Source organism: Rhineura floridana, chromosome 3, assembly GCF_030035675.1.
Source record: "Rhineura floridana isolate rRhiFlo1 chromosome 3, rRhiFlo1.hap2, whole genome shotgun sequence".
NCBI lineage: Eukaryota > Metazoa > Chordata > Lepidosauria > Squamata > Rhineuridae > Rhineura > Rhineura floridana.
Window position 1 is genome coordinate 18,063,658 of NC_084482.1, and position 26,967 is coordinate 18,090,624.

At 43.4% G+C, this 26,967-nt stretch overlaps 1 protein-coding gene across 7 annotated transcripts in view; it reads right to left on the reverse strand.

Annotated features, from left to right (window-relative positions):
- The window catches only part of B4GALNT1 (beta-1,4-N-acetyl-galactosaminyltransferase 1), a 45,009-nt gene extending 18,626 nt beyond the window's left edge, over positions 1-26,383 (reverse strand). The window contains exons 1-4 of one of the 7 annotated variants that reach the window (XM_061614696.1): positions 26,365-26,383; positions 10,560-10,795; positions 5,733-5,822; positions 732-947 (exon numbers count right to left, since the gene is read on the reverse strand). In XM_061614696.1, the coding sequence (XP_061470680.1) occupies positions 732-946 (215 nt within the window). In that variant the 5' untranslated portion in view covers position 947; positions 5,733-5,822; positions 10,560-10,795; positions 26,365-26,383. Of the gene's footprint in view, positions 1-731; positions 948-5,732; positions 5,823-6,629; positions 6,843-7,702; positions 8,312-8,410; positions 8,769-10,559; positions 10,796-26,364 lie in introns of those variants that run through there. The other 6 variants (XM_061614695.1, XM_061614691.1, XM_061614692.1 and 3 more) reach the window with 6 other exon arrangements.
- Positions 26,384-26,967: the final 584 nt, after the last annotated feature.

Below are 26,967 nucleotides of genomic sequence, written 5' to 3' on the forward strand. Positions count from 1 at the left end.
GGATTTGGGGGCAGATGTCCAGGGCCCCACACAGCATAACGAGCAGGAAGACCCCCAAATGCAGAACATTACCATCTAAAAGCAGGAGCGGAGGTGGAATAAGACCATTAAGTCCAGCATCAAATGTTATCCAGCTGCACCACTGGCTTTCGCTTATTATAGGAGAGGTGCAAGTGAAATGTGTTAAGTAGCTGCAGAGGCCGTGGCAGGGGCAATGGAATGGAAGCAATGTGCTAGCAGCTGGAGTGCATTTGGGTTAATTTTCATCACAGGTGGAGAACCTCAGGCCTGGGGGCCAAATGTACCCCTCCAGGCTTCTCTATCCAGTTCTTGCAACTCTCCCACAGCCACACTACAGATTGGCACTGCTCCACATCGTTTGTATTATTTGTTTCAGTTGTTGAATGGACAAGTGAGTAGACAGCCTGGGTGCAGTCACCAAGCCTGGCAGCCAAGGTTGTCTCCCAAGTCTCCTGTCTCAACTCCAGTCTTATTGACATGCATGCACATTAGTGTCAAAATGCATCCATCCCGACATTCAGATATTCAGCTTCTCAATCCACTCTCCCAGGGGGCAGGGGTTGAAACCTTGAGAACCCTAACGCAGATGTTTGGACACTAACACCTTTTAAGAGCACATGCACAACATTTCCCCAAAAGACAAAATAGAAACAATGTAACAGGGACCAAAAAATAGGCACTGTCCTTGTTAAATAGGGATGGGGCCTTACTCCAGGATCTCCTCCTTGATTCGGAAAGAAATGTGTGCATATTTCTTGTCAGGCACCAGCAGATGGTCACTCAACAGCTGTTGAGGTGTTCGGTCAGGTCGATGTCGCAGCTCCACTGTACTGTAGGGCTTGGGTGACCACACGTGAAGATAGAGAAAAGCCAGGGATGCCATCAGCACCATCAGCACACACAAGGACTTTTGAACCAGACGCATCCTGGAGGATGTAGGGAATTGAAGGAGAGAGAATATTAGAAAGACAGCAATGACCTGGATGAGATTGCAAGGAAAGAGCTCTTAGCTAGAGATGGGGGAGAAATTCATTCCATTTGCATTTTAATAGGAACCAAACCTAATTTGCACTTCACAAACCAAAATAACCAAAATGTAGCTATCTTTTGAAATTTGTAATTCTCCTAATTTTGCAATGCAGTTCTCCAACCAAACAAAAGCATACAAAAAAGGGGGGCAAGTATGCGCAAAAATGCGTGAAGTGGAAATTGCTCGCAAAAATGTGTATATAATGCAAAATTGCATACAAACATGCATATATTAGGAAAAATGCACATGAATTTTCATAAAGGATTTTTTAAAAAATTCAAACCAATGTGGAAATGTGGCAAACTGAACTTAAGACTGGGAAAATGAGAAACCAACATTGACAAATTTGTCCATCCCTACTCAGCCCCAATCCAATGGGTGACTTTCAGTTAGGCATGCTTTCTCTCTCTTAGCCTAAGGTACCTCATCCTGTTCCAAGAATAAAATGTGTGTACACATGGGGAGTGAGGGTGACCACGTAAGCTGCTCTGTGCTTACGGGAGGAAGAATCTGATAATGAAAATGAAACAACAAATGAGTGGAGGGCTTCTCCACTGCTGTAGGTCTCATTTTCTCTGTAGCTACTACAGCGTAGCTCTTAAAATTGCCAAAACCTGTAATTTTGGACTTGAAGGGTCCCAGGCAGCACAGAATATCATAGGTACTTCCAAAAGCCTAGTGAATAGGAATCTGGTTGCAGGGGGATTGCAGTTTCAAAATGAAGACATGGTATCTTAATAGTAAATGTGGGGGATATACCACTGCATCATCAACTGCGCTGTTCTTATATGACTACTGGCCCAATAACTGCTGTGGTGTAAGGTGAGGCTGAGCTGGATGGAGAACAAAGGTTATAGGAACTTCTGCTCCAGTTAAACAATCCCCTCCTATTCAAGCACAATCTACCACCAACTGCCCAGTGGGTAGGGTTGCCATATTCCAGTTCCACAAATCTGGGCAGGCTAATTTGCATATTATGCAAATATTTGTATATTATTTTCATATTATGCAAATATTTCCATATCAATATTTGGATTGTCCAGTTGTTTTGTTTTTGTGCCTAGGAATTACCACCAAAAACTGGGGAAAGATGTGAGAAATCTTTTTTTTAAAAGCAACATTTTCAGCCTTGCATGCCTAGACTCTAGTTTCCAACACTATGGCATATTGATTGATTGATTAAGAGGATTTATATCCTGCCCTTTTGCTGTTAAAAACAGAGCTCAGGACAGCTTACAAATATAATAAAAACAATAAAAATACACAATCAATATAAAAACACAATAAAAACACAAAATAGCAACAAACAAAGTAAGTCAGGGCACCAGTCCGGTTAACCATATACGATATATTTCAAAGATGTGGTGGGTGGAGAAAAACAAGAAGCCAAAATGTTAGGAAAAGGAGTCTTTCACACCACATGCTCAGTTGTAAATACTGTTGCAGCAAGCTTTACAAGTTCCTCCAGTATTCCACTGGTACGATTATGTTTTTATATTGATTGTGTATTTTTATTGTTTTTATTATATTTGTAAGCTGTGCTGAGCTCTGTTTTTAACAGCAAAAGGGCAGGATATAAATTCTCTTAATCAATCAATCAATATTCCATAGTGTTGGAAACTAGAGTCTAGGCATGCAAGGCTGAAAATGTTGCTTTTAAAAAAAGATTTCTCACATCTTTCCCCAGTTTTTGGTGGTAATTCCGAGGCACAAAAACAAAACAACTGGACAATCCAAATAGTAATATGCAAATAATATGCAAATAATTTGCATAATATGCAAATTAGCCTGCCTGGATTTGTGGAACTGGAATATGGCAACCCTATAAATAAGTAACTTTTATCATCCTAATCTGGGATGGAACCAGAATAACTTCAGTTGCACATGAACCAGAACTAAACTTAAAGCTTTAAGGGCTGACTCCCTGTGCTCATATTTATGTTGGAATAGGCAAATGTTGCATGTTCACTTTAAGGGATATTTGGGGAAATATCTCATGAACCTGTTTTACCATGATGTAACTTCCTAGTGGGTGGGGTTACTTACCTGACTTCCTCCTCCTTTGTCCTGGGGGATTTTTGAATATTCTCCATTGCTGATCTAACCACCTTTGAGAGAGGCCGCATGGCAGATGGACTGAGACTATTTTTCTTTCATCTAAGCTAGAGCCTATGTTTCTGAACATTTGAAGAATTCGTGAGTAAATGTTTTATCTTTTACCTAAGAAGATTGTGTCTGTTGTTATTTATATAGAGAAAGGTGGGCCTGGTTTACATTCTCATTCTGCTGCTCATTTTTTTATATCTCTGCTAAGAAATAGGACCAACCAAATTAGTTCCTATTTCTGTGTGTATTTTTATAATACCGAACAATTTAGGTAGAGAGAGAAAGAAAGAGACTGCAGCATTTGGGCTTTTCAGCTGCATAGAGCTAGTGTGGTGCAGTGGTTAGCATGCGGATAGGCCTGGAAGACCCAGGTTCAAATCTTCCACTCATGAAGCTCACTGTGTAACTTCAGGCCAGTCACTGTCTCTCAGCCTAACTCATGTCAGAGTTATTGTCAGGATTGTTGCGCTGTGTGTAGTTGTGTTGCTTAATTTCGTTTAAAAACAGCACCACAGCAGCAGAGAGTAACAGCAGATGTTAAAATGCGAGTGTGCCAGCGTGTGTGTGCGTTTGCCTAAGAAAGCTGGCTTTTACCCTGCAACAGCATCACTGAGACTGGAGACTTGGTAAAATAAGAAAAGCTACTTTATTTAGAGAAATACATAGTAGATAGAAAAAGGCAAACCTAGTTCTAACTAACTAGCTAAGTTGGAGGCATAACTCCCAGGTGTAGGAGTCAGCCCCATGCTCGGAGAGAGAGCAGAGACAAAGGGATGCTCCTCTCTCCTGGTCAGCTGGAGGACAAAAGAGTGGAAAGGGCGGAAGGAGGAGGGGCAGGTAAGCTTCCCTAAAGGCCTCACAGTCTAGCGACAGAAGGAAGTCAGTCAGAGCATCACAGGTAAAAGGTAAACAAGCCTATCCATCTGGAGGACCCTAGCTCTATCTCCCTTCTGGAGCACAAAGAAAAGAACAAAACAGGAGTTGCTCTTGCCCCACTTCCAACAAGGATAAAACGGGGGGGGGCAGTGATATATGCTACGTTGAGCCCCGTAACAGGAAGGGCAGGATACAAATAGGTTAACAAGTTAGTTATTAATGTAAATATTGTTGTCTTCTGATAGATTAGTATCATAGCAACCAACCCTTTTCACAATGAGCTCCAGGTGGAGTTGTTATTTTAACCAAGCCCAGTGGAGTGGTTCATGGCTATATTACCATTTATAGTTTTCACTAAGGAAGTTTTTAACAATCACAAAAGGAAACCAGTAAAACCATATTGAAAAATTATGAAAAAGGTAGCTCAGACTCTTAAGAACCATTCAAAGCTCACGTAAACCTGTCTGATAACGTCAGACCATTGATCTTTCTAGCCCTGAGTGGCAGCAGCTCTCCAGGATCTCATGTAGAGGAGGTCTTTCCGACACCTGCTACGCAAAATGCTTTTCTGTTCCGACATCTTTCACTGGAAATATTCAGAGCTTGGAAAAGTTACTTTTTTGAACTACCGCTCCCATCAGCCCCAGCCAGCACCATGCTGGCTGGGGCTGATGGGAGTTGTAGTTCAAAAAAGTAACTTTTCCAAGCTCTGAATATCATTTATCCATGTGCACCATTTCCTTTCTATACCTTATGTGAGGTTCTTATTTTCTTTCATTCCTGCTGTATGTCCTGCATTCCTGTATGTCCCATTCCCCCACCCCAAGTTATTTCACAATACTATTTTGACCTCATAAAATTCTGGGATATTTCTTCCAAGGAACCTACAATTTCACACTGAAATGCCACTTCAGGTGCCAGCTCAATGGCCTTATAGGCCCCTTCCAGCTCTACTATTTTATGAACTTAAATGCCCATCTTTTACACATGCTCTTTCTCTCATTTACTCCACATACAAACCCAGTCCTCGCCTGCTGACTTTGCCATGTATTTCATGTCCCCCGCTTTTCTGTTTTTTTCCCCTCTTTACCTCATCTCTCTAGCTTCTTTTCTGAAAAGTCTTACTTCTTCATCTTCTAAATATATTGCCTTGATCCACCAACTGCTACTTGCCCTCTCAAAACACTGACTTCGTATAAATGAGCTAATTTAATTAACCCAATCAGCCTCTACAGTTCTCCTCCCAGACTTTAGTTCTTTGCATCCCTGTCTTCTGTTCCACAAGGGTGCTCAATCAATGACACCCTTGTCATCACTGGTACAATCTAACCCCGGGTTAAAAACACAGGAAGTGACATGTCATACATCAAGTCAGGCTATTTGTCCATCAGACCAGAAGCAGCTTTGCAGGGTCTCAGACAGCGAAGTTTTCCCCTCATCTGCTACCTTAAGGATGGGGAGCCTGTGGCTCTCCTCCAGGTGTTGCTGGACTCCAATAGCGGATTCCACATCCCTGTGTTACCTACATTAGGGGTAGCCCACATGGTGTCCTTCAGATGTTGCTAGACTCCAACTCCCCAGCCAGAGTGGCCAATGGCCAGTGTTGGGTTCAAATTTAAACCCCCTCCCCTCCCAGGAAGAGTGAGCTAGCGCACACCTCAGCCCTGATTAGGAACGCAAGCTTAGTAATTTAATTTACCTGTTAGTGGTCCAGCCAGATACCAAACATAAAGCAGCACACAAAATACTGCTTGATCAAGAGGGATCTCTGAACTGCGAAGACAGGAGTCTGTCAGGGCAGAGAGCATCGTTTATTAATTAGAGCATACTTTATATAGTTTTTCATAAGCAAACAAGATACAATATTATTAAAAATCATAAGATGGGAATACATTATTACAGAGATAAGTAAGCGCATTGGTTCATCATTGTTGCATTTCTTTTGATTCTAAAAAGCGAGAGTGTGATAAAGAATTCATACACTTGTCAGTCTAAAGAAAACTTGTTTTGAGATAAGAGCTATGAAAAGGCGAGGAAAAGGAACAGATTGACACCAAGAGATAAAAATGTTACTAGTGTGCCTGTGAACTTTACTCACTCAGCAGTATGACGTAAATCTTGTGGATACAATTGTAGTAAGATATTTTGAGAAAACGTCTTGTTTTGTGCTGAATTAGCTACAATGTTACAGGATGTATATAGTGATTTAAAGACAGAGAGAAATAATAACATCTAGAGGGGATACATTTTATCTCGTTTTTACAGAGATGTTATAGTCTGAGAGGCGCCTTTGGGTTTTTCTTCTCCTGAGAAGAAAAACGAAACTTAGAGTTGTATGTCCTTCCCACCCCCTCTAGGTTCCAGAATCCATTGCAACACTGGTTCTGGCAATAATGTAGGTTTCTTGACAACTCTTGACAACTCTTGGGGTCTAGGGAAAATTATTCCTAACAGCCAGTGATGGTGGGAACTGCAGTCCACAACATCTGGAGGACACTATGTTGGCCACCTCTGCTCTACATACAGTGCATTTGCTCTAACCCTGAGCTATGGTCCCTCCCCACTTTGTCCCCTTTAATCCCTCAGTCATGCCTACCTTACTCTGGAGCTGAAGACTCTACATCCTCTCATTACAAGTGATTTGTGCTCTTTCACAAAAATTGTCTCATCCCATTCCATAGCTGCTGGGAGGGAGACTGTCAGCTATGTGGGAAGGAACCACTTGCATAAACAAGCAAATCAGTGTATGGGTAGATCAGCAGCTTGGCAACCTGCATGATGATGAAGGCATTCAAGCTTTCACCTGCAGCTTTGAAAGGGCAAATTCCACCGAATGTATTAACCAGATTAAATAATAGAAACAAAAACAGGTTTGCAAACCCCTTTTTTGGGGGGGGACTTTTTGTTAAAGTGCAGGGGCTCATCTTGACAATCCCCAGCACCACACCCTCAAGGAGAGGCCAAAATGCAGGCAGCTGTGTCAATCAATATATACCTGCATATACTCCCCAAACAGCAATCTGCAGCATAAAAACCAATTTGTCAGCATCAGCCAAGAGTCATAGATGTTAAAAACATAAGAACATAAGAAGAGCCTGCTGGATCAGGCCAGTGGCCCATCTAGTCCAGCATCCTGTTCTCACAGTGGCCAACCAGGTGCCTGGGGGAAGCCCGCAAGCAGGACCCGAGTGCAAGAACAATGTCCCCTCCTGAGGCTTCCGGCAACTGGTTTTCAGAAGCATGCTGCCTCTGACTAGGGTGGCAGAGCACAGCCATCACGGCTAGTAGCCATTGATAGCCCTGTCCTCCATGAATTTGTCTAATCTTCTTTTAAAGCCATCCAAGCTGGTGGCCATTACTGCATCTTGTGGGACAATGGAACCAATTACCTAGGGAGGTGGTGGGCTCTCGGACACTAGAGGCATTCAAGAGGCAGCTGGACAGCCATCTGTCGGGAATGCTTTGATTTGGATTCCTGCATTGAGCAGGGGTTGGACTTGATGGCCTTATTGGCCCCTTCCAGCTCTACTATTCTATGATTCTATGGACACCCCTACATTGGACCAAAATCCTTTTGTCAACATTGTTATTGACAGTTGTACAATTCTTCTTGCCTCCACCTCCGCCCTCCCGAATGGATCTGTGCCATTCAGACAAAAGCTATCTCACCTTTGTTTTGTAGGCTGGCTGGCTCACTTTGATGCAACCCAAAGGCTGCTGCACCGAGCTGTTGAAGCACCTTCAACCCAGGGCTGGAAAGGAATCCCTTTTAGAACATGGCTGCATCCCGAAGGCCTCTTCCCAGGGCTTCTGTAGCACCACCTGGCACCCTTTGGCTAGTAATTCAATTCACTGGCTCTCCTTGGAATAAATCCCAGGCATAATTGCAAAAATAACTTCTAGGGGGGACGACGGGGGAGCTATAAGAAACGCAACCCGCACCCAGGAAATTCCCCCAACACCACCCCAAACGCTGCCTGACATGACAAGGAAAGCCGATGATATAATAAATAATTAACCCATCACTGCCCTATCAAGCAGCGTTCAGGTGAAAAAGGGGGCGAAACCTCTCGTCTCCAATAAACATAAAAGGCTCCCAGGAAAGAAAGAACTGGCTCCATTTGAATATTCTCAGTCCGGATCAAGGCCTGATATTTAGTACTCGGGCTAAAATACGGCAGAGCCCGCGCCCGCGATATCTATCTATCACATGCCCATCCAATCAATGCAGTCAATCCGCTTGGCTCAAGCCCCTTCCCCGACCGCCCCACCCAGTCATAACAACAATTCGCCCCTGCCCCTGGTTAGCAAATGCCTAGTTCAGGCACGGGAGAGCTGAAACGGGGGCCAGCTCGCCGTGGACCGGGGAGGGAGTACCTTAATCCGGGGAAGGATGATCATCATAAAAAGAGGAGCTCCGCGTTCAGCGTTGCACCATTTTCCTCACCACCATCGCCTGTGCCCTATTCGCATCTTGATGTCGTTTCCTCCGCTCAGCTTTCAGAGAGTTCTTCCCGTTCCCCTATTTCCCATCTTTTTTTTAATTTATTTTATTCTAAGTATCCTTGTATAAACCACAAGCCTCTGGGGTGGGGTGAGGTGGGGAACAGGCTGCAGCTAGAGTCTATGAAGAATGGCTCAGCCCCGGCCCTAGTGGCCGAGGCGGAAATTGAGGCGAGAGAATTTTGCTGTACGCAACTGCGACCTGAACACCCGTTGTACGTAGTTGAACAGTTTCCTCCCTCGCCCTCCATCCATCAGGCACCCCCCAACCCCGCCCACCACATGCACGCTCTGTTGAAATGCAGGGGACTGAAAACCAATACTTCGTGACCCGCAAAGAGCTAGAAGAAGTTAATCGTTAAAACTTAATAATCACTAGCGGATACTCAGCGGCGGTCTCCAAAGGACTCCAGCATACATCGCAATTTCTCACTAGGCTGCCGGTCTCTCTCTCCCCTCCCCCCCCCGAGTTTCTGCCGTCCTCCCTGTCCTGACAAAAGTTTTAAGTTGTGAAACCAGGATTGGGGTCTGGAGAACCCTTTTCAGTTCAAGAGGCGCAGGGGGGGTGTGCCAAAGGGAAAAAGTGGGTGGAGCAATGGATCTGAACTCTTGTTACTACATTCCAACCGTGCAAAAGTCAGAGGTTTGTGTAGTTACACAGACCTTCGTGCAGGCAAGCAAGAGCCACTGTCACCGTTGAAGAACACGTTCCAACCAGGCAAAAGCACTCGAGGAGGGTGCAGGGCTGGGCCAGTAAGGAATGCGGCCTGGGGGAAGAGTCCTGAGGGCCACATAGAGGAACTTGGGAGTATTTAGACACCGGGCCTGAGGTTCTCCACCCCTGCTCTACACACTTGCTTCTGAGAAAATAAGATTACTGTTGCAGAGTGGTGAAATTAGGAATGAGGAAATTGAGTGAGTCTTTATGTGTTTGAATCTTTGCTAAAGATTCCACCTTCCCTGCAAATTAGTCAGACAGAGACTTTAAGCTTTAAAATAAGAAATAACTACTTTATTCTGAAAGTACATACTTGATAGGAAAGAGTTCTACATCTAGCTAACTAGCTAAATTGGAGATGCAACCACTAAACCTAGTGTTTGCCCTCATGCTTGGAGGAGAGGGAGAGACAAAAAGAATATGTCTGCTCTCCCTCTCAACAGGAAGAAGGAGGAAGGAGATGTGGTCAACATCCTATGTGTTGTGGTGTAAATTTGTTAAGCAGAGAGTAACAGCGGTCTGAAATGCGAGTGTGCCAGTGTGTGCGTGCGTTTACCTAATAAAGCAGGCTTTTACCCTGCATCAGGATCACTGAGACTTAAGACTTAGTAAAATAAGAAAAGCTACTTTATTTATAGAAATACATAGTAGATAGAAAGGCATACCTAGTTCTAACTAACTAAGTTGGAGGCGCAATACCCAGGCATGGGAATTGCCCTCATGGCTCAGGGAGAGAGAGCAGAGACAAAGGTGTCTCCGGATAGTCGGAGAAGAGAAGAGAGGAAAGGGCAGAAGGAGGAGGGGCAGATAAGCTTCCCTTAAGACATATCAGTCATACAACGGAAGGAAGTCAGTCAGAGCATCACAGGAAAAGATAATCAAGCCTATCCATCTGGAGGACCTTAACTCTATCTCTCTTCTGGAACATAAACAAAAGAACAAAACAGGAGTTGCTCTTGCCCCACTTCCAACACCCCTTCTCAACAAGTGTTTGGTTCAGCCCACAAGGTTCATCTTGTCTCGCAGCTTACAATGTTTGACTTTGCCCAATGCCTTCTTGAGAGTGTCTGCAGTCATGTCTTCTGTTGGACAATACTCGAGGTGATAGCTGCAGGGCTAGGAAGATGGCGGCCGCGCTCCCAGCCCTATCAAGCTGACTCCTGTAAGAAGCTATTTTTATTTCTCTTCCTTTCATGATAAATAACTCTTTCCCTTTGAACGGGTTTAACCTCAAGTAATACTCAACCCTTGAGACCAGTAAATCGTCATTTAAACCCAGCTGGACTGATAAGCTTGATATATTACCTTCTTTTCTGCGGGCTTTCCTGGTCTCAATCTCTTTTTGCTGATAAAATCGAACACTTACGGAACTTGATCCCGTACGCCATGGATACAGTGGATGAACCAGAGTTGGCCAGTTGCAAGCCGGTTAAATGGGATCTGTTTCGGCCTCTCCCTTCTGAGGATGTGGACAAGGTGCTCTCAACTGTAAAGCCTACCACATGTCTAAATGATCCTTGCCCGTCGTGGCTTCTTGTGAGCTGCAGAGAGAAATTGGGCGAGGGGATTAAGGCGGTGGTTAATGCATCCCTAGAGGAGGGTGTAATGCCATTAGCCCTCAAGGAGGCAGTCGTGAAGCCCATCTTAAAGAAGCCCTCCTTGGATCCCCAAGTTTTGAATAACTTTTGCCCTATTTCAAATTTACCATTTCTAGGCAATGTCATTGAGCGAGTGGTGGCTAATCAGCTGTCGGCACACTTGGATGAAATGGATTATTTGGATCCATACCAATCGGGTTTCAGGACTGGACATGGAACTGAAACAGCCTTGGTCGCTCTGGTGGATGATATGAGGAGGGCATTAGATAGGGGAGAATTCACCTTTCTTGTCCTCCTCGATCTCTCAGTGGCTTTTGATACTGTCGACCACAGTATCCTTCTACATCGCCTGGAGGGACTGGGAATAGGAGGCACTGTACTGCAGTGGTTCTGCTCCTTTCTCTCCGATAGGCATCAACAAGTAGCATTGGGGGAGGAGGTTTCAGACCCTTGGCCTCTCAATTGTGGTGTGCCACAGGGCTCTATCCTCTCTCCCATGCTATTTAATATCTATATGAAGCTGCTGGGGACTATCATTAGGAGATTTGGGCTGCAGTGTCACCAGTATGCAGATGACACTCAGCTCTATCTCTCGTTTAAATCCTCACCAGAGTTGGCTGTGGAGACCATGTCCAAGTGCCTGGAATCCGTGAGTGGATGGATGGGAAGGAACAGGTTGAAGCTGAATCCTGATAAGACCGAGGTGCTACTCGTGGGGGACAAGGGAAGGTTGGGAGATATTGACTTGATGTTCAATGGGGTGAAACTGCCCCTAAAGGACCAAGTCCGCAGCCTAGGGGTTGTCCTTGATTCCAAGCTGTCCATGGAGGCTCAGATTTCGGCAGTGAGCTGGGCAGCTTGGTATCAATTACACCTCATACGTAGACTGCAACCCTACCTCCCTGTTCATCAGCTCCCATTGGTGGTACATGCCCTGGTCACCTCTCGTTTGGACTACTGTAATGCGCTCTACGTGGGGCTACCCTTGAAAACGGTCCAGAAACTACAACTTATACAAAATGTGGCGGCTCGACTACTTACAAACTGTCGTCGCCGGGAGCACATCACCCCAGTGCTGTTCGATCTGCACTGGCTCCCAGTTGTTTTCCGGGCCCAATTCAAGGTGTTGGTATTAACCTTTAAAGCCCTACACGGTCTCGGCCCAGTTTATCTGATGGAGCGCCTCCAACGCCACCAATTATGCCGCCCGACAAGATCAGCCACACAGGGCCTTCTCTCAGTCCCACCAACTAAAACAGCTTGGCTGGTGGGGACTAGAGAGAGGGCCTTCTCAGTGGCGGCCCCCACTCTCTGGAACTCCCTCCCATATGATCTTCGCCATGCCCCTTCCCTGAATGTATTCCGCCAGGCCTTGAAGACCTGGCTTTTCAGACAGGCCTTCGGGACTTCCGGGGAGGGTTAATCTTTTTGACTAATTGCCTGCTACTCTGAACTGTCACTGTTTTACTGTTTTATTGTTGTACTGTATTTATTATGATGTATTTTTAACTGAGTTGTACGTCGCCTAGAGTGGCCATTGGCCAGATAGGCGACTTATAAATTATTATTATTATTATTATTATTATTATTTGCAAGATAATAGCTTGTGCATGATACTAGCTTCTGCCACTGCGAAATCTTGGCAAAGGAATAGCTTTTTATTAGTTGATTTTGGAAAGTCTAAATAAACTAACAGCTGTTTAGCATCAATTAAAGTTTTAACTGACGTTTACTTTTTGTGAGCTGGTTTACTAAAATGGTATTGACAAGGCAAAGATGTAGAGAGCTGGCCGACAGCCAACAGTTACAGCCTCAATCTCCATCCCATTGAGCCTTCCAGCCGAAAATTACTTCATTTTTCTCGCATGAGCTCGCTTCCGATACTCAGGATCTGAAAAGACCATCGACGGAATCTGCCACCATGATGACACCTTTAATTATGGACTGGTCAATAAACCACATCGATGAATTTATTCCCCGGAGAGAGGACTCGTATTCTACCCCTCTTAGTGTTGAGTTGGCAGACGCTGACTCATTAATCAGAGGGAATCCAGCCAGCTGCCTGCAATCATTACAACCTCAATTTTCTCCTCCATCTCCTATTATACCTCCTTTTTCAAATAAGAGTACGATGACTGAGGAACCTCCACCAACTTTACCATTCGCCAGCAGCATGGGCCCATTATTATTGGTCCTTGATGAACTTAATTTAATGAAGTCTTTTTTTGCGGAATGCAACGCCCTCCTAAAGACTTTGACATTAACAGCTAAAAAACTTGTGACAAATAATCCACTGTTTCTAGTGGCAGATACAAATAAATTAAATAAGGAGGATCGGTTAAAGTGCGACGATCCAGTCATTCAACCGGCCCAGCAAAAGAAATGTAAGAAGCGCAAGAAAGAAGAGAGGAAATCTAAGAAAACTAAGAATGTGAAGAATTTTAAGCACTCTTTTTATAAGAAATTAATTTTTAAGCCTTTATTTGAAATTTTGAAAGCACTAGATTCTATAACATCGCAAGCTTCTAGCAAGCCACCTCTTTCGGAGCCCATTATAATTAACGCTACCAGGCGATCAGATCGCCTGAAAAAATGTGCCCCTCCTACCCTTCCCCATATTCCTCAAATTCATTCTCCTTATGTAAATGTGGAGGCTGGATCGCCAGTAAGAAATAAGTTTATAGCTTTGCCAACTGAGAAACCTGTATTTCAAAAGGTAATAGAAACTGATATGTCAAAGTGCCACATGAATTTAGTCATAGAACAAAATTAAGTGGTTCTCCTCAACTACCCCAACTTTTTGAGGAAACGTGGTCATTATCCTGATAAATTCCAGTTTTGTGAGTATTTAACCTCACTCTTACCAATACAAATTGCTTCCTCGGATATAAGTCGAATCTTATTTCTTTTTAGTAACCAACGAACGACCAGAGTAGTAATAACTTTTAGAAGTAAAGAGGTATCGAAGAAGTTTTATGCCTTAAAATCATATCTGGCTGATAACGGTTTATTCATAGTTCATTGTTTTAAAAATGTAGCTCCTCCTCTACCATTGGTGATTAGACCACCTCTATTAAGAACACCTATAAGCAAATTTACTAATCTCTCCTCTGACCCAGTCGACCCTATTCAATTGCCTGATTTAGAGCATCACTGTCCCCTTAATGATATAAATAATGAATCACGTGAGTCGGAAGACCTCCAACTAATAGAAGTTTTTTCAGACCTACCCTTAGAAGAGCAAACAAAAATAATTAATAGACTCGACCGTTTGAAGGCTGACTTGCATCAACTGCAAAAGCTCTCCCTTTCTTCTCTCCCTCGACCTAATGAAAATCCTTCCATGGTCTCTACTTTACCGCAATCAGGAGTCCCAGCCTCTGTTTCTTGGACGGAAAGGCAATATCTGGCCCCAAATGAGATAGAACTAATTTCTCACCCCATCCAGTCATCTCGGCTCCCCATTCAGGGGGGTAACTTGCCCACTTCAAATGTTAGTGTGATAAGACCTGAATTAGACCAAATTCACCCTTTAGATGATTCAAATCATTGAATTTTTTTGTCCCATGAGGATGGTACTGAAGCACAGCCAGGCCCAGCTGACCCCCTTGCTCCTTTTCCTCCATCAGTTTCCACCTTACTATTTTGGAACATAGCAGGCTGGAATAATAAAGCTACAGACCCAGAGCTACTGTCCTTTTTTCGACATTTTGACATCCTATGCCTCCAAGAGACATGGTTAACAGAAGATCAATATCTGTTTGTAGACGGATTTAAATGCTGGACTAAGCCAGCTAAACGTTCGGCCCAGAAAGGCCGTGCTAGTGGAGGATTAGCGTTCTTAATTTCTACTGAGCTTAATGTTTCAGTATCTGAGGTATTGTGCTCGACCCTTGACATTTGCCAAGCCTTAATTATAATATCTAAAACTCCACCCGATCCATTGCATTATTCCTTGCATCCTTTCATATGTATTAACGTCTACTTTCCCCCTTATGGTCCGAGTCTACGGACCCAATCGTGGCAGGATTTCCTTGAATTCATTGAATTAATTTCCCATGTATAGCTTAATTATAGGTGGAGATTTTAATGCTAGGATGGGTTCTAGTTTCCCGCGATCACTAGATTCTTCAGACTTATTTATAGGGGATCCGTCACTGCTTCCCCGTATCTCATGTGATAAGGTGATAAATAAAAATGGGCATGCCTTATATAAGATTTTGCTCACTGCACAACTTTTATGTCTTAATGGTTCAAAATTTGACTTGTCTAAAGGGTTTTTCACCTTTATTACTAAAAGAGGAGCTAGTGTGGTGGACTATATTTTGGTTTCCCCACAAATGCTAGATTTTGTAAAGAACTTTGCCATCGAGGACAGATCTGATAGTGATCACCTCCCTTTGATTCTGAAACTGTCCTTTTCAATCGGTCACCCGATTCAACCCCAGACTTTACCTGATTTAGATGTATACCAGGGGCCGAAACGCTGAAGGTGGTCCTCTTTACTATTGGAAGAGGTTAAAACAATTCTAATGTCCCCTATGTTGATGGATTTATGCCAAAAAGCTTCCCTTCCGACAAATGATATCAGGGAGATATTTGAACAGATTATTAAACAGCTTTATTCGCTAGTTACTACATCTAATGTTTACTTAGCTAGTGCACGACCTGGCATTAAGCCGTGGTATGATAAGTTTTGCCTGGCCAAAAAGAAGCAAGTTTGCTACCAAACACGCTTTACCAGATACCATTATTCGGAAACGGCCATAGCCAAACTTTTAAAACTTAAAAAAGAATATAATAATCTATTGAAATATAAAAGATTATCTTATACTACCTCATATTGGCAACGCCTTGGCCTGGCAGCCCTTCAAGGCAAACAGGGGGAGTTCTGGAGTTTGGTCCATGGTAATTTATCTGATAAATCATTTATCTCAATCCCTCTGATTCTTCCAGAAACGTGGACTTCATATTTTCAAACCACTTTTGGTGATTTATCCCCACTGCGACAGGGTTCGCCTACTCTCCCTTTAGATTGCCCACTATGGCCCCCGGTAACTGGAGCCGAAATTGACAATTTAATCATGTCATTATGTCCGGGGAAAGCCCCAGGCCAAGATATGATTCCACCAGATTTATACCAAGCTTTTTCTTTATGGTGGCGTCCTATCCTGGCACTTTTATTCACTAAAATCAACGAAACTGGATGTATTCCCCAAGGTTGGAGAACGATTATAGTGATTCCTATATTTAAAAAAGGCGACCCTACTATACCGTCCAACTATAGACCTATTAGTCTTTGGGATGTAGCTGCAAAGCTTTATGGGCGATATCTTTTAAATAAGCTCCTAGATTGGGATAGGGAACAAACCATCATATCTGACGTCCAGGCAGGATTTAGGGAAGGGGCTAGCACGATTGACCAATTGTTTATTTTACATCATTTTATTATGAAAGTAAAAAAGGGACCGTCACACTCACTTTATTTAGTGTTCATCGATTTTGCGGCTGCATTCGATTCAATTGATTGCCTCCTACTCTGGAGGAAATTAGATAACGCTGGTATTGATAAAAGACTTTTATGGCTTCTTCAAATTCTTCATTATGACACCGTTATAAGAATTCGCCTTGGTTTTAATGGTGTTCTATCACAAAAGATCCCAATGAAAAAAGGAGTCAAACAGGGATGTATATTGGCCCCATTCTTATTCAACTTCTTTATTAATGATATTGTCTCAGTAATGGCTTCCCCTGCGTTTTCCCCACCATCGATCAAGGAGAGGAAGATCCCGGTCCTACTCTATGCAGATGATTTACTCCTGCTATCGCAGAATAGGATTGGTCTTAAACAAATGCTCCTATGCCTACAAGATTATAGTGATTCCCATTTTATAGTGATTTTATGTACACCGCCCAGAGAGCCTTCGGGCTTAGGGAGGTATATAAATTAAATTAAATTAAATAATAAATAAATAAATAAATAAAATCTCTGCAAATTAACTATACAAAATCTAAAATAATGGTGTGTGGGAAATATAGTAAATCTAAAACCACTTGGCATTTAAACGGCCACATTATAGAACAGGTTTCCACCTTCAAATATCTGGGAATATACATTAATAATAAATTGTCTTGGTCCCATCAATTAGCTCATATTAAAGTACGAGCACTCAGGGCCCTCGGCCTACTGAAAAAAAAATTCTACTCTAAGGGAGGTCAATTGCTGAGACCTATGTCCAAACTTTATATAACAAAAATTCTCCCTACTATTATCTATGGTTATGAGATTTGGGGCCCTTCATTGCGTTTAGCCCTGGAGTCAATTCAAAATACTTTTTACAAGCAAATTTTGGGCTTACCTAAGGGCACCCCGGCGGCCTACGTGAGAGCTGAACTCAATTCCCCCTTCTTAATGGCCAGGATTGACTTAGCGTTTTTACGCTTTTGGAAGAAACTTTCTGCAGATGATTCACCTTCCCTGGCTAAATTATGTTGGGAGGACCAGATGGAAAATGGGGGCTGGGCAAAGAATTTCTCTCCCCTAGGCGCACAGTATCTCCTAACACCTATCTTGCTCAGAAACCTTAATTCAAAGGCACTGCGAAATCAGATTTATGATTACGATGCGCAACAAGATAGAGCAGTGATTGCTACTTCGCCTTTTTCCAGATGGTTCCCTCATATTAAACCCAACCACGCATGGCCCATTTATCTGGATATATTGACGAGGGCTCCTCTTCGAAGAGCCTATACTGAACTGAGATTTCAGGTGATGCCCTCAGCGTATTTACAAGGTAGATATCTTGGTATCCCATATGCCGAACGGTTATGTATAGCAGGGTGTAAGGTGCTAGAAGATTTGATTCACTACATGTTAGATTGCCCAATGTTTCTTCTTCCAAGAGCAAAATTTCTACTTCCAATGTTCCATGTGAATAATGATCTCAGCGGGTCCCAGAAAGTGATTTTTTTATTATCATCTGTACAGCCACACATAGTAATTTCCACTGCTAATTTTGCTCTGGCAGCAAAGAAGCTCAGAGCTAGCTATGTCAAAAATAGTTGTTGTAAATAATGCCTAAATTTTGCTTATTTTAATCTTGAGTTGTTAGTTTTCTCTGTTTTATGTATACATGCTTGTAATACTTTTGTAACAGCCAATGGCTATATACAGATTATTAATAAACAAAACGACAATACTCCATCTTGAGTAGTCCTCTGCGGTAGGTAGGTGCTTCACGTCTATGTGCTTGGTGCGTGAACTCACACCTTCTGACTCCCAAGAGTCTGTTGCATCCTTGATTGCTTCCCAGTCCCTTTTGTTTGGCGAGCTGGTTTTTCAGCACAGGTATCCCACTGCTACCACATCTGGCTTGGTAGCAGTACTGATATACAGACATTTTCTGATGACTTGTCTTGTATCCCAGCATTTCCTTTAGCATTTGGCTTTTTCTTGAATTTCCTCTTGTAGCCTGCAGCTTTCCTTTCTCGAGGAAGCTTGGTCAGTGTCCAAGTTTTATTTTTGTGTAGAGCTTCCAGCTCTTCCTTGGCTGGTTGCCTCTACCTCTCAGCTTCAGCTTTGGGTAAGGCTTCAATCTCTTCTAGGTCTCTGGTTTTGGAAGTTCATCTCTCATGAGGTAAGCAAGTCTCTCTGGTGGTACACCTCTGTTGGTGCATTCAGAGTGTCTGAGTGCTGGTGCTTCGGCTGCCCCTTCTGGCTCTGATGCCTCTTCTGGCTCAGATTCCTCTCCTTCCTCTGCAGGTATATTATTGTTATACCTGCTGTGGTAGAAGAATAACTCCGCTTCTTCCATTTTGCCGTCATCTGTTTGGTGCAGCGCCCCTTCTGGTCAGTGTGCGCACTTTCTTTCATCAAAATGGACAGCTCTGTATAGTCCAACTTCGCTAGTTTTGGGATCTATTACTCTGTATCTCCTTTGCGTTGAAGAATATCCAATGAATATTGCTTCCCTGGCAGTGTTGTCAAGTTTTGACCTCTTTTGTTTTGTGATGTGCACAAAGGCCTTGCACCTGAACACACGAAGGTGAGACACGCTTGGTGTCCTATCGTGCCATAGTTCAAATGGTGTTTTGTTGGTTGCAGATAAAGGAAGTTGGTTCTGCAGGTAGGTGCAGTAACTGCAGCTTCTCCCCAGTACGTCTTTGGTAACTGTACATCTTCCAGCAAGGAAAGAATCATTTGTCCAAGAGTCCAGTTCATGTGTCCTACAGCCCCTGGGTTGTAGACAACTGTAGTCTGGTGCTCTGTGCCTTCCTCACAGAGAAAGTCTTGCATAGCCCTGGACACATATTCTCCATTGTCAGATTTTACGACCTGTGGCTTTCTGCCAAATTTGTTGGACACAATCCTGACATAGTCCTTCAATTTTTGAAGTACTTGACTTTTCTCTTTTAGCAAGTACATTGTAGTATACCTGGAGTAGTCATCTATAAAAGTCAGCATGTATACATTTCTACCCTGGGATGGCACTTTCATTGGCCCACAAAGATCAATGTGAATTAATTCTAGAGCCCTTTTGGTTTTCCTCTCACTTTTCTTAGCAAATTTTGGTTTCACACTTTGTCTTAATACAGCACTCACAATTTTCTGTACATTTGCACTGTCCTATTTTAATGCCTCTTGCCAATTTCTCTTTTTCTAGAGCAGTAACTCTGGCCAAGCTGTGTGTCCCATTCTTCTATGCCAAATATGCAAACATTCAGAGTTACAGGTTTCCTTGACCACATTGCATGCATAGCTTCAAGATATTCTAAATGTAAAAGTCCATCTTTCAATTTTGCAGTGCAACAAATTTCTCCTTCATCTAGAATGTGGCAAAATTCTCCACTCATATAAAGTTCACCTCCTAATTCCATTATTTTAGTAGCACTTATTAAGTTGTCTTTAAAATCTGGAACATATAGGTAGTCTTTAAGTTCAAGCAGTCTCTGGACATCTGGCATTCTGCAAAGCAATTCTACTGTATCTATTCCTTGACAAAAATATATATCTCTGGATGCAGTCTTTATTTCTTGAGTAAAGTCTTTAAAATACTTAAACAAATGTTTATCTTTTATTAGATGGCTTGCACATCCTGAATCAACTAAAAATCTGTTTGTAAAATCATCTTTCCTCTCATCAGACACATGGTAACTAGAAGCCTCTGTTTTTGGCTTTCTCTGCCTAGGGGCTTCTCTCACTTCAGTTTGCCTTTGTTTAAAGTCAGGCCTTGCTGCTGTCTGCTTTGGAGTTTTGCATATAAAACCCCTGTTGCTGTGTTTGTCTATGCCCTTTTGTGGATTTGGGCGATGACTCATGTCGCTACCCTTTGTTTGTTTCTGCCCATAGTGAAGTTTGCTTGCTCCGACACAGTTTTTAGTTCCTGTCTCTCCTTAAAATCTTGGTCTTTTAAATATGATATAATCTGACTCATGTTTTGGTCAGAATTTTCTAGCACACAGCAAATTAATCTATGACGCTGATGAAGAGAGCTCAAGAGCAGTGCCTTTTTCATATCATCAGCTAGATCTTTCCCACATCTCTCAAGTTTAGCAAGGAGCTCTGTAAACTTTTGAACATGCGCATTCAGGCTGCCTCTCTCAGCAGTCTCCTTCAGAGAAAACAACTTGTAAAGGTACATGCTGTGGTTCTTTGCTTTCCTATCGTATATTTCTTGTAGTTTCTATCACATTTGTTTTACAGTGTTACATCCTACGCAAACATTAGTGCCTCATCTGATAGTGCAGAAATAAGCAGATATTTCACTTTTGCATGCTTATGTCTCCAGGAAGCTGTAGCAGTCTCATCCTCCGCCGAGGGTTCAGGATCAGTCAGAATTCCGTTTAAATCTTCCCCTTCAAGGAGCGCTGTGAACCACAAATTCCACACTGCAAAATTATCCTTTTCAAGCCTTGGGATGCTTCTCTCAAGCGTTGATATTTCAGACATCCTTTCCTATCTTTTGTTCTGCTTTTCTTTCTAACTTAAAGTCTCCTTTGTAAATCACACACAGCACGTAGCCTTTTATAGCTTCTAGGCACAACTTGTAATTCAACTTAAGTTGCTGGGCCCATAACTCTTGTTGTGGTGTAAATCTGTTAAGCAGAGAGTAACAGCGGTCTGAAATGCGAGTGTGCCAGTGTGTGTGTGCGTTTACCTAAGAAAGCAGGCTTTTACCCTGCATCAGAATCACTGAGACTTAAGACTTAGTAAAATAAGAAAAGCTACTTTATTTATAGAAATACATAGTAGATAGAAAGGCATACCTAGTTCTAACTAACTAACAAGGACTTCCGGTAAGACGCGCTTCCGGTAAGACGTGTTAAAAATGGCTTCTGCTTCTGTTTACCCTACTATACCATTTCTGTATCTTCCATCAACATTTACTTTCCAACTTTATTCCTCCAACATGAACATTTTCATTTCATTTTATTAAATTTATATACCGCCCATAGCCAAAGCTCCCTGGGCGGTTCACAACAATCAGCATAAAATACAATGAAACACATATTTAAAACAGTTTTTTAAAAGCTTAAAATTTAAATTTAAAAACATAAACATTTTTACACATACTAAAATGCCTGGGAAAAGAGGAAAGTTTTAACCTGGCGCCGAAAAGATAGTAATGTCGGCGCCAGGCGTACCTCATCAGGAAGACTATTCCATAATTCGGGGGCTGCCACTGAGAAGGCCCTCTTTCTTGTCGCCACCCTCCGAGCCTCCCTCTGAGTAGGCACCCGGAGGAGGGCCTTCGATGCTGAGCGTAGCGTATGGGTAGGTTCATATCGGGAGAGGCGTTCCATCAGGTATCGTGGTCCCGCGCCATATAAGGCTTTATAGGTTAAAACCAGCACCTTGAACTGGGCCCGGAAACATATAGGCAGCCAATGCAAGCGGGCCAGAATCGGTGTTATATGTTCGGACCGCCTTGTCCATGTTATCAATCTGGCCGCTGCATTTTGCACGAGCTGCAGTTTCCAAACCGTCTTCAAAGGCAGCCCCACGTAGAGCACATTGCAGTAATCTAGTTTAGAGGTTACCAGAGCATGGACAACTGAAGCGAGGTCATCCCTATCCAGATAGGGGCGAAGTTGGGCCACCAAACGAAGTTGGTAAAAGGCACTCCGTGCCACTGAGGCTACTTGATCCTCAAGTGACAGTGAAGGTTCTAAAAGAACTCCCAAACTACAAACCTGCTCCTTCAGGGGGAGTGTAACCCCGTCCAGAACAGGTTGAACATCCACCATCTGGTCGGGAGAACCTCCCACTAACAGCATCTTGGTCTTGTCTGGATTAAGCCTCAGTTTATTAGCTCTCATCCAGTCCATTGTCGCAGCCAGGCAACGGTTCAGTACATTGACAGCCTCACCTGAAAAAGATGAAAAGGAGAAGTAGAGCTGTGTGTCATCAGCATACTGATGGCAATGCACTCCAAAACTCCTGATGACTGCACCCAGGGGCTTCATATAGATGTTAAAAAGCATGGGGGACAAAACTGACCCCTGTGGAACCCCATACTGGAGTACCCAGGGTGTCAAGCAGTGCTCCCCAAGCACTACCTTCTGGAGACGACCTGCCAAGTAGGAGCGGAACCACTGCCAAGCAGTGCCACCAACTCCCAAATCAGCGAGTCTCCCCAGAAGGATACCATGGTCGATGGTATCAAAAGCCGCTGAGAAATCAAGGAGAATCAACAGAGTCACACTCCCCCTGTCTTTCTCCCGACAAAGGTCATCATACAGGGCGACCAAGGCTGTCTCTGTACCAAAACCAGGCCTGAAACCTGATTGAAATGTATCTAGATAATTGGTGTCATCCAAGAGTGTCTGGAGCTGGCTGGCAACCACTTGTTCGAGGACATTGTCCAGGAATGGGACATTTGCTACCGGCCTGTAATTGTTAAGATTTTCTGGGTCCAAGGACAGTTTCTTCAGAAGTGATCTTACCACCGCCTCTTTCAGGCAGCTAGGGACCACTCCCTCTCCAGAGCTTGGAAAAGTTACTTTTTTGAACTACAACTCCCATCAGCCCAATCCAGCGACCATGCTGGCTGGGGCTGATGGGAGTTGTAGTTCAAAAAAGTAACTTTTCCAAGCTCTGTCCCTCTCCCAATGAGGCATTTATCACTTCCCTGGCCCAGCCGGCTGTTCCATGCCTGCTAGCTTTTATTAGTCAAGAGGGGCAAGGGTCCAACTTAGAAGTGGTTGCACGCACCAACCCAAGCACCTTGTCAACGTCCTCAAGCTGTACCAACTGAAGCTCATCCAAAAAATCAGGACAACAACATCTGTTGTTGCTGAATTTTACGAGCGGGACAGGACAGCAAAGTCTTTTATACGCCCCTATTAGGGTTGCCAGGTCGGAACCATTCAAAAACCTGAGAAAATGGGGGTGGGCCCTAGTGACATCACGGGGTGGGCCCTAGTGACATCACGGGGCGGGCCCTAGTGATGTCACGGGGCGGGCCCTAGTGACGTCATTAACGTGATACATTGTATCAACCACAGTTGCTTGGAGCATATCATTCAAAAAAAATTCTCTGGAGATTAAAATAGAAATCTTACCTAAAATAGGGTGTTCCTAGGTCCATCTGAAGTGACAAGGTCATTCTTTCTCACAAGCTTAGGGTGATGCAAAATGGAAATGGACTGCCTTCAAGTTGATCCCAGATAGGGTCTTCATGGTAAGCAGTATTCAGACAGAGGTGGTTTACTATTGCCTTCCTCTGAGTCTGAGAGGCAGTGACTGGCCCAAGGTCACCCAGTGAGCTTCATGGCTGTGTGGGGATGCAAACCCTGGTCTGCCAGGTCACAGTTCAACGCCTTTAGGGAACATTTAATCTAGCTTACTTGCTTCTGGCAAGAAGGGTTTACGTGCCCTCAGGCCAGGCCATTATTGGAAGAAAGAAGCTCAGTGTTGCAGAGATGTTAGATGGGAGCACAGATGGATGCCCCTGAAGGCAGCAACTGTAAGCATGCTTATTAAGGAACTAAGCCCCATAAAACTCAATAGGACTTACTTCTGAGTAGATATGGTTGCAGCCATGTTAAGGACAAGGGAGGGCCTTCTAGGCAAAACAGACAAATAATTGGGTGTCAGAACAAATTAAACCAGAACTATCACTAGAAGCTAAAATGATGAAACTGAGGTTATCATACTTTGGACACATCATGAGAAGACATGATTCACTAGAAAAGACAATAATGCTGCGAAAAACAGAAGGGAATAGAAAAAGAGGAAGGCCAAACAAGAGATGGATTGATTCCATAAAGGAAGCCACACACCTGAACTTACAGGATCTGGACAGGGTGGTTCATGACAGATGCTCTTGGAGGTCACTGATTCATAGGGTCGCCATAAGTTATAATCGATTTGAAGGCACATAACAACAACAACAAACCTCCCTGATAGACTGTGGGAATGCTGTGGACACAATATATTTCAACTTTAGCAAAGCTTTTGACAAAATGCCACATGATATTCTGATTAGCAAGCTAGCTGAATGTGGACTGGATGGAACAGCTATTGGGTGGATCCTCAGTTGGCTACACAATCATATTCAGATGGTGGATGTTCATCCTGTTCTTGATGGGGTTACACTCCCCTTGAAGGAACAGGTTCGTAGCTTGGGAGTTCTTTTCGATCCTTCCCTGTCTCTTGAGGCCCAGGTGGCCTCGGTGGCACGGAATGCTTTTGTACCATCTTCGATTGGTAGCCCAGCTACGTTCCTATCTGGACAGTGACGACCTCGCTTCAGTTGTTCATGCTCTGGTAACTTCTAGATTGGACTACTGCAACGCGGTCTACGTGGGGCTGCCCTTGAAGACTGTTCGGAAACTACAGCTAGTCCAGAATACAGCGGCCAGATTGTTGACGCGGACCAGAAGGTCCGCTCATATAACACCTGTTCTGGCCCATCTGCACTGGCTTCCTATTTGTTTCCGGGCTAGATTCAAAGTGCTGGTTTTGACCTATAAAGCCCTACACGGCATGGGACCACAATACCTGGTGGAACGCCTCTCCCAATATGAACCTACCCGTACACTATGCTCAACATCTAAGGCCCTCCTCCGAGTACCATCCCATCGAGAGGCTCGGAGGGTGATGACTAGAACCAGGGCCTTTTCAGTAGTGGCCCCCGAACTGTGGAACAGTGTCCCTGATGAGGTGTGCCTGGTGCCGACGCTACTATCTTTTCGGCGCCAGGTGAAAACCTTTTTATACTCCCAGGCATTTTAAAGTGTATTTTAAACAGCATTTCCGTATTTTGGATGTTGTTTGGTTCGTTATTGTTTTTTTTTATTATTATTATTTATTGTATTTATTGTATTTATATATTGCTTGTTTTTTATCTTTTTGTACACCGCCCAGAGAGCCTTCGGGCTTAGGGCGGTATATAAATTAAACTAAATAAAATAAAAATAAAATAAATTCAGAGTGCTAATCAATGGTTTCTTCTCAACCTGGGGGGGGTAACTAGCGGGCTACTATAGGGCTTGGTCTTGGACCCAGTGCTCTTCAACATTTTTATTCATGACTTGGATGAGGAGGGGCAGGGAATGCTTATCAAGCTTGTAGATGATGCAAAATTGGGAGGAATACCTAATTCCCTGGAAGACAGAAACAAAATTCAAAGGGATCTTAATAGGCTGGAGCATTGGGCTAAAAACAGCAGAATGAAATTTAACAGGGATAAGTGCAAAGTTCTACACCTAGGAAAAAGAAACCAAACGCAGTTATTAAGATGGGGGATACTTGGCTCAGCAATACTACATGCAAGAAGGATCTTGGGATTGTTGTTGATCACAAATTGAATATGAGCCAACAGTGTGATGTGGCTGCAAAAAAAGCAAATGCTATTTTAGGCTGCATTAACAAAGTGAGTGAAGTACTAGTTCTCCTTTATTCAGCACTGGTTAGGCTTCATCTTGAGTACTGCGTCCGGTTCTTGACACCACACTTTAAGAAAGATACAGCAAACTAGAACGGGTTCAGAGGAGGGTAACGAGGATAATCAGGAGACAGGAAACAAAGTCCTATGAGGAGAGATTGAAAGAACTGGGCATGTTTAGCCTGGAGAAGAGCAGACTAAGGGGAGATATGATAGCACTCTTCAAATACATGAAAGGTTGTCACACAGAGTAGGGCCGGGATCTCTTCTTGATCGTCTCAGAGTGCAGGACATGGTATAATGGGCTCAATAATGCTGGAAGCCAGATTTCAACTAAACATCAGCAAAACTTCCTAACTATTAGAGCCATACAGCAATGGAACCAATTACCTTAGAGAGCTAGGTAGGTAGTGGGCTCTCCGACATCAAGGAAGCCACAGACCTGAACTTACAAGATCTGAACAACAGGAACACCACACAAGCAGATGAAAGTACAAAAGAGAAGAGAGGCAAAGGTAAGTGGGAGGCAGCATGTTATATACAGGGAGACAGTGAGCAAAGGATTTCATATAACAATCCCACCGAGCCACCCATCCCAAAATGACAGATCAGGCTCTATACCTCAGGAGTGCTTTTCTGCTAGCAGGATGGGATTGGAAATCCAAACATTAAATCCCATACAGTTGTGCAGCTCACTCTGATAGGCAAGTCACATGCTCTCTCACAGCCTAACAATACTTCACAGGGTTGATGTGAAGCTATAGTCCTGCTCTGATCTTATTGGTGGAAACTATAAATGTAATAAGCATGCATTTACAGCAACAAGGAAATGCCGAGTCTTGTTTGTTTTTTCTTCCTCCCTATCCCCATTTTCACTTGCTTTTAACTCCAACATTTACTATTAGTTAACAGGCAATTTACCAAATGCGAATGAGTAACAGCCAGCATTTCTTTTCCTCTCTGTGTTTTAACTTTTTGCTGGCTGTGATGAAAGTGGTGAAAGACATAGAAGTGGAAGGGGAGAGCAGCTTGTAAAATAATCACTTCTGCCTCCTCTTCCCAGATGCCAAATCTCAGAAGCAGTGTTACAGTGCTGTTTATATATATATAAACAATAATCCCATGTTTGTTTATTTGGACGTAAGAGCTAGTATTTTTATTTACTTACATAAAACATTTGTACACTGCCTTTCTTCTTCAATACCTTCTCCACAAGACAACTAT